Source organism: Belonocnema kinseyi, chromosome 6, assembly GCF_010883055.1.
Source record: "Belonocnema kinseyi isolate 2016_QV_RU_SX_M_011 chromosome 6, B_treatae_v1, whole genome shotgun sequence".
Taxonomy (NCBI): Eukaryota; Metazoa; Arthropoda; class Insecta; order Hymenoptera; family Cynipidae; genus Belonocnema; species Belonocnema kinseyi.
The window spans coordinates 137,591,929-137,603,143 of NC_046662.1; the positions used below are offsets into that span (position 1 = coordinate 137,591,929).

At 33.6% G+C, this 11,215-nt stretch overlaps 1 protein-coding gene across 1 annotated transcript in view; it reads left to right on the forward strand.

The window, feature by feature from the left end:
• Nucleotides 1-11,215, forward strand: part of LOC117175622 (protein stoned-B) — a 320,808-nt gene that overhangs the window by 214,200 nt on the left and 95,393 nt on the right. Inside the window, exon 9 of the mRNA XM_033365331.1 lies at nt 1,896-2,010. Within this exon, the coding sequence (XP_033221222.1) occupies nt 1,896-2,010 (115 nt within the window). The remainder of the gene's footprint in view (nt 1-1,895; nt 2,011-11,215) is intronic.

Below are 11,215 nucleotides of genomic sequence, written 5' to 3' on the forward strand. Positions count from 1 at the left end.
AAAAGACAAATTCTCAACAAAACGTGGAATAGTTGATATCTCGATAAAAAATTTCGATTTACAAAAGACGAGTTCAATTCTGCCCAAAAAATCGAATCTTCACAAAACCGTATTTATTTTAACAGCAATTCAACATACAACCAAATAATTCAACTTTGAAATAAAAAGATGAATATATTCAACCACAAATAATTTCGCAACCAAAAAGATGAATTCACTACCAAAAAAGACGAATTTTCGACAAAGCACGTGCTTTCTCAACGATATACTTGTATTTTCAACTAAAAAGATAACTTTTCAAAAACTCGAATTTTCAAATAAAATGTGAGTTCAAAAAACTAATTTTAAACCAAAGCTTAAAACAAATTTTGAATAAATAAAAATCTTTAACGAAAGATATGAAAATTAAACTAAACTGGTGATTTACCAACGAAACAATGAATTTTAAATCGCATAGTTCAATTTTCAACGTGAAATATAAATAAATTAACGAAAGGATTCATTCTCAACAAAATAAATTAATTTTCAACAAAAATAAGTTTTCAACACCGAAGATCAAATTTCTCTAAAAATATACACTTTGCATAAAAAGTGGAATAATTGCAATTCCAGTTGCATATGTTAAATTGTAAATCAAATGATAAATGCAAATGTTTTTGGTTGAAAATTATGGAAAAGGAATTTCTGAAGAAAAGGCTGCGAATTGCATACCCTTTAAGTGTAATCTTGAAAATGAAATAAATTGGATTCCACATTTTTCCGATTCAAGAATACGTAGCATCTTTCTTCCATATTTTTTTTGTCGTAAAATCTGAGAAAAGAGGATAAGTTACGAAAACTCTCAACAGAAATTGAACGGATAATCAAATCTTGAGCTCCATTTTGGGTTTTTACGACGTTTTAAGTATCGTCGAAAAAATAACACTCTAGTTTCATTCGGAAATGTTTTAAACTAAATTTCTTTCGTCATGGGTGCACTCATGGTGGCCGTTTGCTACTTCCCAGGCGCACATAATGCATTAAAATTTCAATTAATTTCAATTAAACAAGAACCCTGTGATTTTTCAAAAAAGTTCTCTGTACAAGCCTGTATTTAGGCATGTATATTCTGTGGTTGAAATATGAAATCATACAATTCCGAATTGTAGGAGAAAAGCTTGATCGAGTAATACATGGGTTAATTTTCGAGCTTGAGGAAGCGCCTTAAGAGTATCGTTGAAAAAATAACAATCTGGACCTCCAGTTGGCCAGTTTAGAAATTAGCCGCTCCGATATTCCATTCACCATGAGTACACTCGAAGTGGCGGTTCGCTTCTTCCCAGGCGCATAAGATGAATAATATTTTCAATCAATTGAAAAAAACAAGAACAAGATCATTTTTCGAAAAAATCTCTCTGTTTCATTTCATATTCAGACTTTTGTGTTATGTGATTAAAATATGAAATCATACAATTTATAATTGTAGGAGAAAAGCTTGTTTATGTAATACATGGACTAAAACTCTAGGCTAAAGAAGCGCTCTAAATATTTGTTTCATTCTTATCATACTATTTTTATATTTTTTATTTGTACCTCATATGCAAGTTCTATTACCATTGTAAACCCCCAGTTTTCAATAGAAAAGCAGTGATTAATAATAAATATTTTAGCTAGATGAAAATAATTTAATAGTCAATCGTAATAAAAAAATGTAATGAAAAAGATTGGAAAAAAAGTTTCAGCTGTAGGAATTAAGCCCAGACAGTTAAAGTTACCTTATCGCTTAAAGTATTGCCAGTTTGGTAATGATTTATTATTGGGAGCAGCATAAAGACAAACAAATTTTTCTAGGGTGTAAGTTGCCTGCGAGTTAACATCATCTTCATTCATACTAACATAACTTGATAATTTTAAAGGTTCAAACCACCTGATGCGTGTTACATTGAACTGATGCGATTTCGAGTGAGGCCACCAAAAAACAGAGAACTACCTCTTCAATTAAAGTGCGTTATGTGCGTTACAGGAAATAAGGTAACAAAAACTTTGTCTATATTGTATTATTCTTGACTTTTTAGTTCATGACAAATCTTATTCTAATTATTAATAACTTGAATTCTAAGGAAATTTTTAATGTTTCGGTCAAAGGTAATAACTTATTCCTCGATTTTAGTTCTGTTGATCACTGCTTTTGCATAAAAGCAGGTCCACAAAAAGTTGACTTGTCAACAGATTTACTGCGCACTGGGCAGGAGATTGTTTCAAAGTATACAAGTCGGCATAAATCATGGGAGACTAAGGAATTTCAAACAAAATATGATTTTAGCAACAAAAGATATGAAAGAATCTTTATTAACTACAAAAGGATTCTAAATTGTGATCAAATACAGTTCTTGTTTTTTCAACTTTTAATCCTTGGATATTCAAATAGTTAGACCTAGTGCATCTTTTATCTGTATTTTTTATTTTTCTACGTACATTTTTTGCAATAAATTATAAAAATACCTATCTTTACAATAATATTTCAAAATAAGGTTCGAACCTGAGCAGAAAAACATTTCATTCATCAAAATATATCGAGAACTGTCGAAGTCATGACGTTTTTCCGAGAGCAGAAAATTGCAATTTTTCCGGAGAACCTGCCACTCGGGTGAGGGCGAATGCGTGCGCACCTGCCATCGCCTGGAAGTCAATGAATACATAGCATGCGAGGAATTTACGAAAATCATGGAATTCATGGAATTCATGGAATTAATTAAATTTATGGAATTCATAAAGTTTTTGAATACAGAGAATTCAGGGAATTCAGGGAGTTCGCGGAATTGATAGAATTCACGAAAATTATGGAATTCACGAAATTAATTAGACATCAACTCCGAATTTTCTGACCCAACTGACGAAGCAGTACATATATTACAAAAAATTTCTTTTGGCCCTTTTGAAATTTATTTATCGGTCGATAAATTTTAAACACGGTTTTGTATTGTACTTGACCAGATCGAAACCTCAGCTAGTTTACTTGAAAAGTTTAAAATCGCTTTAGCACCGTTTTATTGCATCAATTTCATAAGTCCTCATTTTCAAAGCTCAGCGACTATAATTTCTCTACATTGCATTAGCACGTGAGACCACAATAACGAAAAGAGAGAAAAACCGAGTACTGACTTTATTACTGATTCAAAATTTTATTTATTAACTCGATGAGTTGCCCTCTTTCTCAGAATTCAATTATTCAAAATCATAAAAGCTAAACCATTCTTATTCATATAAATTTTTCCTTTGTTTTATGAATATCGACGATTTCAATTTTGTTATGATTTTTTTAAAGAGAAACTCGATCTTGTGCAAACCGTGTGCAACACTTGTTAAAAACATAATTTATTCTTGCTTTTTTATTTGAAACTCATTGCATAATTTTTTGAGAATATATTTCTAGACAGATGGTGTTTACTAGTATATAATTGTTTTCCCAAGTTTTCAAGAAGTGCACTGGGCAACTTTACGTATAGCAGAATTGCACTGCACAGCTCTGTGTACCACATAACCGAATATGCACCCTTATGTACCATAAAAGCCGATTGTGGACCCCTCAATGCCGTAAAATTCAACAACGCAGTCCTATATACTTTAAAAGGCTTCTATGAAACCATATTTACTTACTATATAAATTAGTGAACTGGCCATCCGTATGTTCCGTCTAAGTGTACTATGTAGCTAGAAATTTTCTTAAAATGTTTAATTATTTAGTAAAAACAATGAAATTTTAGATATTCCATGAATAGTGAAATTTTAAGCTTTATTTTTAAAATACTCACTGTCTACATTTAGTTCAAATTTTCACGTAAATATTTTTTATGGAAATCCAATCTTTAACCCTAGAACGGTATCTACACGCCTCTGAGGCGTAGGCTTTGACAAGAATGAATGCCACACCACCATTATTGTACTAAAAGTCACGATACCGTTCTAGGGTTAAGTGTAGAATGGTGCAGGACCTTGTTCAAATATATTCATTCGAATCGAGCATCTAATCTTAGCTAGTGGGCGTCTCAAAATGTGAGAACAAATTTCGAAGGAGCGTCCTCGCCAAAATACCTAGATGCCTTTAATGCTAAGCTAAAACTATATTTTCTAATAATTCAGTCATATAAAGACGTTCGATTAATAATTAAGAAATAGAGATGACTGCTTAGTGGAAGCATAGCGGTGCATTTGAAGAGCCAGATGGACTTTGAAGAACAGTAGCACCCTATTTCCGAAACTTTCGTTCAGTGCTGTCCACCGTGTTAATAATAAATCTGTTTCAGAAACCACCCCGTTTGGTGGCAAGCAAAGAAGGCGTACGTATCTTATCACTTGCATAAAACAGTCTGTGTATTTCAGTTTACCTGTTCTGGTTCTTAAAATGTATAATAATTCATATAAACATTTTTTGTATAATCTTTTTAGATACTTTTAATACTGTCCCTTTTTTAAACATGCACGTATTTGTCTCGTTGTCGTAGGTGCAGTAGTATTTAAAATAATTTTTTCCTCTGTAAGTTACTTTACAGTTACCTTGTGGAATTTTTTTTAATACAGAAGTTTTTAAGGCTTTGAAGAATAAGTAACCATTTTTTTTCGAAATTTGTAATGCCAATGTGAAAATACAGGAGTAACTGAAAGTTGACCAATGACCCTTTCATTGTTATGAGGTGTAGGCTAGTTACTATAACTGAAATTACAAAGGTATGCCTTGCTTAAAATTTAATTAGAAAAATCAGTTTATTCATATAATTTGAAGAAAAGATTAATGAAAATCGGTTAATATTTAAAGTAATAATAGAAATGTTAAAGAGGACTCGAAAGTATAGCTAGATACAAGGTAGCGTGTTGAAGCAAGCGGAGCGACGCTCGTTTTATTGTTATGACATTCAGGTCGGTTACGAAGACTAACATTTGAAAGGATGGCTTGATTCAATTTTAATCACCAGACTCAGTATATTCATATAATTGGAAGGAAATGAAAAAATATGTCTGAAAATCGGTTAATAATTGCAGTAATACTGGAAACGTTGAAGTGTATACAAAAGTTTACCTTTGCCGAAAACTTGCCACCTACTCCTTCAATCTGTATAATAAGTACTCCATAAAAAAGTACTAATGAAGAAGTCTTATTACATCGAATAATAAGCCTTACATAATAGATGACCAGTTTGCTGGTTAACATTGTGAAAAAAGCTGACTAAAGCCATTACTAAACGTCTTCGGTCGATAAAAATTATCATTTTCATTTTGTGCACTTGAATCTCAAACAATGAATATTAAGATAAGATTAAAATGTCCATATTTTATTCAAACAAATTATGAGATTAAAGATATGAGTGGTAAATATATTATTCATATATAATGAGACAAATTTATTACAGTTTGTGTTTTCGAAACATGTTCGAAACATTTCGAAAGGAGGTAACTTTTCACCCCACCTAGTATGTGTGTGTGTGTGTGTGTAACTAAAATTTATCATATAGACGACTTCAGGATTTCGCCGGGAGCGGGTGCTAATCTAAAAAACTGCATCTGATCCCAGCGAAATTGCGGTAAAATTTCAGCTATAATCACGTCTCACGCACGTGAGATAGGTGGTCACAGTCTGTGACGAAATCAATACGACGATCTGGCGAAAGTCTCGTGCACCCTGAGGACACGAAACGACCCAAGGACAAAACCGTCAGATCTAACCTTAAAACTGCCACAAATTATCCAGAATAAACGAATATCTAGTTGTAGGAGCACAGTCGCAGAGTGTTGATTCGTAGAGTTTTTTTACTCGGAAAGGTCCAAGTCCATCCCTACCCTCAGAATATACCCTCTTAAAATGACTAAAGTTGCTTTTTTCGTATTCATTCGGTTTTGATTGGATCTAATATACTAATTTTTGGATTATTCTACCTCAACACGTACTCCTCACCTCCAAATTGCCTATCTTCGCGTCAAATATCGCCACAAAACTACGGAAAAAAGGACTTGTCTGTGAGTTCGACAAGGAGATTAGCCCCAATACTCATAAATACATGATAGTTGTACATTTTTGAGGTCGCTAAAACCAAGTCAGGAGTCTGTTTAACGTCAACAAGTCATGATGTCATTCTAACCCCAAAAAAGTACCTCACAACTGCGAAAGCTTCGCAAAATCAGTTCCTATCATTTTTTTGTCGATACCGTATTCTTTTCTCTCTTTTCACACTTTCTTTTCAGATGCCAACAGTAATCGGCCATCTTATTAATATCCCGCATTATTTTGAATCTGCGCTCCGCATCTTCAAAGCCTTGGTGAAATCGCTAGCCCTGTTCTTCGCTTTTATCCCCGCAGATATCCGGAAAATCGTCAATATGGGAATAACGAAAATGTAGTTTTCGCTTCATCAGGCGTTCTAATTTACCAAAAGTGCTGACCACATTAGCAACAAACTCCTTGTAATCAGCACTTCTTTCGTTACCCAAAAGCTTTTCTACGAATTCTTTCAAACTCAGCCAAGCAGATTTTCTATTTCAGTAATAACACAAATGACAAGGGTTCTTTCTGAATCCCGAATGCTGTCCTAGTACTATCCGTAGAATGTTCAAGTCGCGACACATTTCCCACCGATGGGCCATGTAATTTATTTTCTTCAGTACCAGTTCAAGGTTTAGTCCAGACGCCATACCCAGTCCTGTCGGATCTTATATGTCGCCAAAATATTTTGAGTGATTCGTATGCAGAATGATCACCTGATTCCGAATCGGTGTGGTACGTCTTCGGCAAATTGTGCGTTCTCGAGATATTCGCAATTAATTTTTTAATTACTCCCGATTAATAATTTTCCATTAAACTTATTTCGATTTTTTTTTCTGCACTTTATTAGCTCATTACACAATTGCACAATAGCAACTAATAGGCGAAAAAGTTGGAAAAAATTCTATCTGCCATATCTTCAAAAATATGATCTAAAAGAGAAATATATTTTAATTAATGAAAATAACAGCTAAAATACATACTTTTTAGAATAAAAACTATTTCTCTAAAGTTAATACTTTCCTGGCCAAATTGAGTTTTATTGGGTGAAATTCTGCGGTGTGATGATAAATAGTAATTTTTAGTAAATTAAATTCATGTTGGAGACAATATTTTGCTCAAATATATTGTTGCTGTTCCCAGACACAAAGTTCCTGTGAAATTATGGTGAAATTATTTAAATTTAAGCAACGACGCATGAATAATCAATTGCGGGGTTTCAAATACTAACAACTTTTCTACAAAAAGTTATAAATGTTTGAAATTTAGCACGATAATTCTCTAAAGTACCACTAAAACAATGATGTTAAGAAAAAATTGTTTATACAAAAATTGTTACCTGTCGAACAATCTAAATTCCAATTATTTATCTACAGTTCTATATGCAGTGGGAATTTGGCACGAAGCTTAAACAATCTTAAATATTATTTAAAATTCAGTCATAGAATTTAAATTTCTTAATTTTCATTTATTTAATAGTTATCAACTTTCCTTTTTTTGGGAGAGTTTGACAATGGGGCTATAAGTGATGCCGTAAACTGGGAATATTGCTAACGACCGGCTAGGTCAAAAACCATTGGCGTTGAATCGTCGTAGATACCGAGCAAGGGTTGGGGGCCCACTCAACCACAATATCATGGACTGAATTATTCTTCCAGGAAAACTAATTTAATTTTGAAAAGAAATTGTGTTTGGTTAAGATAAAAAAATGATGCAGACTCATTTATAAGATTCTTATTATGAAATAGTTTTTTCATGTGCTTTATTAATGTATATGGAGTTACATATCGTGTCAGTATGTATAGTAATTTCTCTAAATTATTTATCATTCATCTAATATAATTATGGGATCATCGGTAGAGATCATCGGTAGAAAAGCTTTTGGGTAACGAAAGAAGTGCTGATTACAAGGAGTTTGTTGCTAATGTGGTCAGCACTTTTGGTAAATTAGAACGCCTGATGAAGCGAAAACTACATTTCCGTTATTCCCATATTGACGATTTTCCGGATAACTGCGGGGATAAAAGCGAAGAACAGGGCTAGCGATTTCACCAAGGCTTTGAAGATGCGGAGCGCAGATTCAAAATAATGCGGGATATTAATAAGATGGCCGATTACTGTTGGCTTCTGAAAAGAGAGTGTGAAAAGAGAGAAAAGAATACGGTATCGACAAAAAAATGATAGGAACTGATTTTGCGAAGCTTTCGCAGTTGTGAGATACTTTTTTGGGGTTAGAATGACATCGTGACTTGTTGACGTTAAACAGACTCCTGACTTGGTTTTAGCGACAAGTGCCTGGCAAGTGTGCAAAGGCGAATCATTCTAAACATCCCCGGGGAGGGCGATTGTCATCGTTTGATTGGTCAGGGCAGCAGGTTGAAGCAGTCCTTGGATCGTGAACTTGGAATTCCCAATTCTCAATTCCCAATATCGAGCATGGCACGTGAATTTTCAACCAAACCTTATTTGACAGGCTTGGTGTATTGTTAATGCAAGTGCTTCTTACATCCGACAATTCAATGCGTCTACACAAGACGTATGAAACGATACGGATACAACTTCTTTAGACGCGTAGATGATTTTGTAGTAGTGGCTCAAAATGACCTCGTTCACATGATCGAATGGTGCGATCAAGTCGAAAAAACGTTAAAACAGGATGAATTTTCAGAAGAAAAATGTCATTTGTCATAGTTCAGGTGAAAGTATTGCCCTGAGAATTTACCAAAATTGTATCTTCTAGCTATTATAGCCGAAATATGGTACCTGAGAGGTATATTCTCAAAATGTTGGTAACAAAGAACACATCGAGGTTCAAAAACACTCGGAGAAGATAACTGGAATCGGAGTACTGCCTTGAGAATAAACACAAATTTTGTACAATGGGCTTTATAGCTTGAGGACCAGGGGAGAGCCTCCCGGTCGCCCCCCCCCCCCACCTACACTATGATTTACTAACTACGCTTTTATCCCTCTTTAGCTGAGATTTATATAGATTTCTTCCACATTAAATTACTATTATACCCGGGTGGAAATTTGAGTCGGGGGCTGGCCATTCTACGGCCGGAGAGCCTGGTTTTGAGCCGGGAGCTGGCCAGGGAGTCCGACTTTAAATCGAGCTCTGGCCGGGGTTTCTGGTCAAAATCCGACCAGCAGCATCACGCTCGGCTGGCCAGCGTCCGGCCATGGAGCATGGCCGTGAGCTGGCCGGGGAGCCCGATCGTAGCCCGGACAAGATCAATTGGTGCTTTACTAGATTTAAATGATTCGGGTTCCAATTGTATGAAGAGTGTCAGTTACTAAATTAGGGAATCAATTTGATTATTTTTTACTGCAGAATTGGAGCATATTAATATATGAAATTCGACACGCCCAGCACACAGTCAACATTGACTATTTTCACGTAGTCGTTGAGACACAAAAAAAGGTATTTGGATAATTAATATTAAATGATTGCAAGTATTTTGACTTTAAATATTAATAGTCCTGTTTAGAGTAAATACATATATTACATTTTTAAACATTATATTACAAATGAAATTGCTAACGCTACGGGGTATCGAACATACATATCTATACCTTAATCTAAGGCCTAGCAGCCGGGACTGCTAACCACTGCGCTAAACCGACAAGTTGAAACTCGGTGAAAAAGCCATCCTCATAAGATACAGTTCTGAAAAGTTAAAGTACCAAATTTTAACTTCTCTTTTTCTAATTCTTTATTATCATGCGGCGTTATGTGAATATAAAATACACGAACTTTTAACAGAAATATCAATAAAATAAGTTTTTAAATAAATAATTTAAATCGATTAAAATTTTTCTTCGCGTGATATTTTGTTTTTTTTCCGATGTAGACTATTTTACAAACATTTTAAAGTTACAGAAAATGTAATTTTTAATGAATATTAACCATTTTTAACGACGGAACTCAGAAATTTAATCGTGAATTTTGAAAATTTTTTTATGATAATTTTTTTTTTTAACTTTCGTGTAGGGTTTGCTTTTTAGGTGTTTTATAATATTTTATAACGTTTAAGATTGATATAAAATGTAATTTTTTTATCATTTTTAATTTTTCATAAAAATGGAACTTTGAATTTTTTGTTTGAAAAAAAAAAACAGGGCGAATTTCAAAAAAGTGTCATCGAATTTTTGTCACAAAATGCATTGTTTGTAAGTTTGAACTCATGAAACCCTAAAATTTGTGGTTTCAAAAAGATATTCACCGAATATATTTCCACGCGTGGAACATCTATGCAGGTATACGCATCCATTTCTAGATGAAATCAGAAAAAGTAATTAAGTTATAAACAAAGTTTAACAATTTTATTATTGCCAATCAGCGCCCGGCCAGCTACCGTCAGAGAATTCGATCATAAGATTTGTCCGATCAGAGCCCAGTCAGCCCCCGACTGGGGTTTTGAAATGAATTCTGGCTAGCCAGTCTCCGGCCAGCCCAGGGCTAGGCTCTTAAAAAACAAACATAGCTCGGTCAGTCCCCGAACAAGTACCTTGTTGTAACAGGGCTAACATGGGCTACTTCCATACGGGTAGTAATTTTTATAAATTAAAATATTCTAACCTGCTACAATATATTAACACGCATGCTGCAGGTTTTTTGTTGTAAATTTTGTTATTAGTCATTTACAATGATATAATCTGATTTGAATTGATATTTCAAGAAAATGAAGTTGAATTTGTTCCATCTTAACAAAATTTTTTTGCTATCTGAGACGTTCTCTCGAAGAACGACCTAAGTACAATTTGGTTGTTCCGAGAAAAAACGATTTCAAAATTCAACATTGTACTACTCATCGTTAAGTATAACTTATTTATTTTTTGTTGATTTATTGCAAACATATACTGTCGAATAATGTATTTAAAGCATAAAATATTCAAAAAACATTTCTTAACAATATTTTTAGTGAGAGATTATGCAAAAGCACTTATGTCGTTTTTCGGGAGAACTACTACAAATACGTTTTATAGCTATAAAAACACGACACAAATTTAATACTAAGAGATATCCATTTATTTAATTTGATTTAATGATGTGAAAAAAAAACAAGTAAATGTTATTTTTTATTATTTGTTTATCCCCACCTGTCAAAATATTAAGAAGAGCTCCCTCTTTCATGCTTTTTGATTTAACATTCAGTTTGCTTTCAATTCTCATCTTGTTACCACGTTACAAAAAATGAGTTC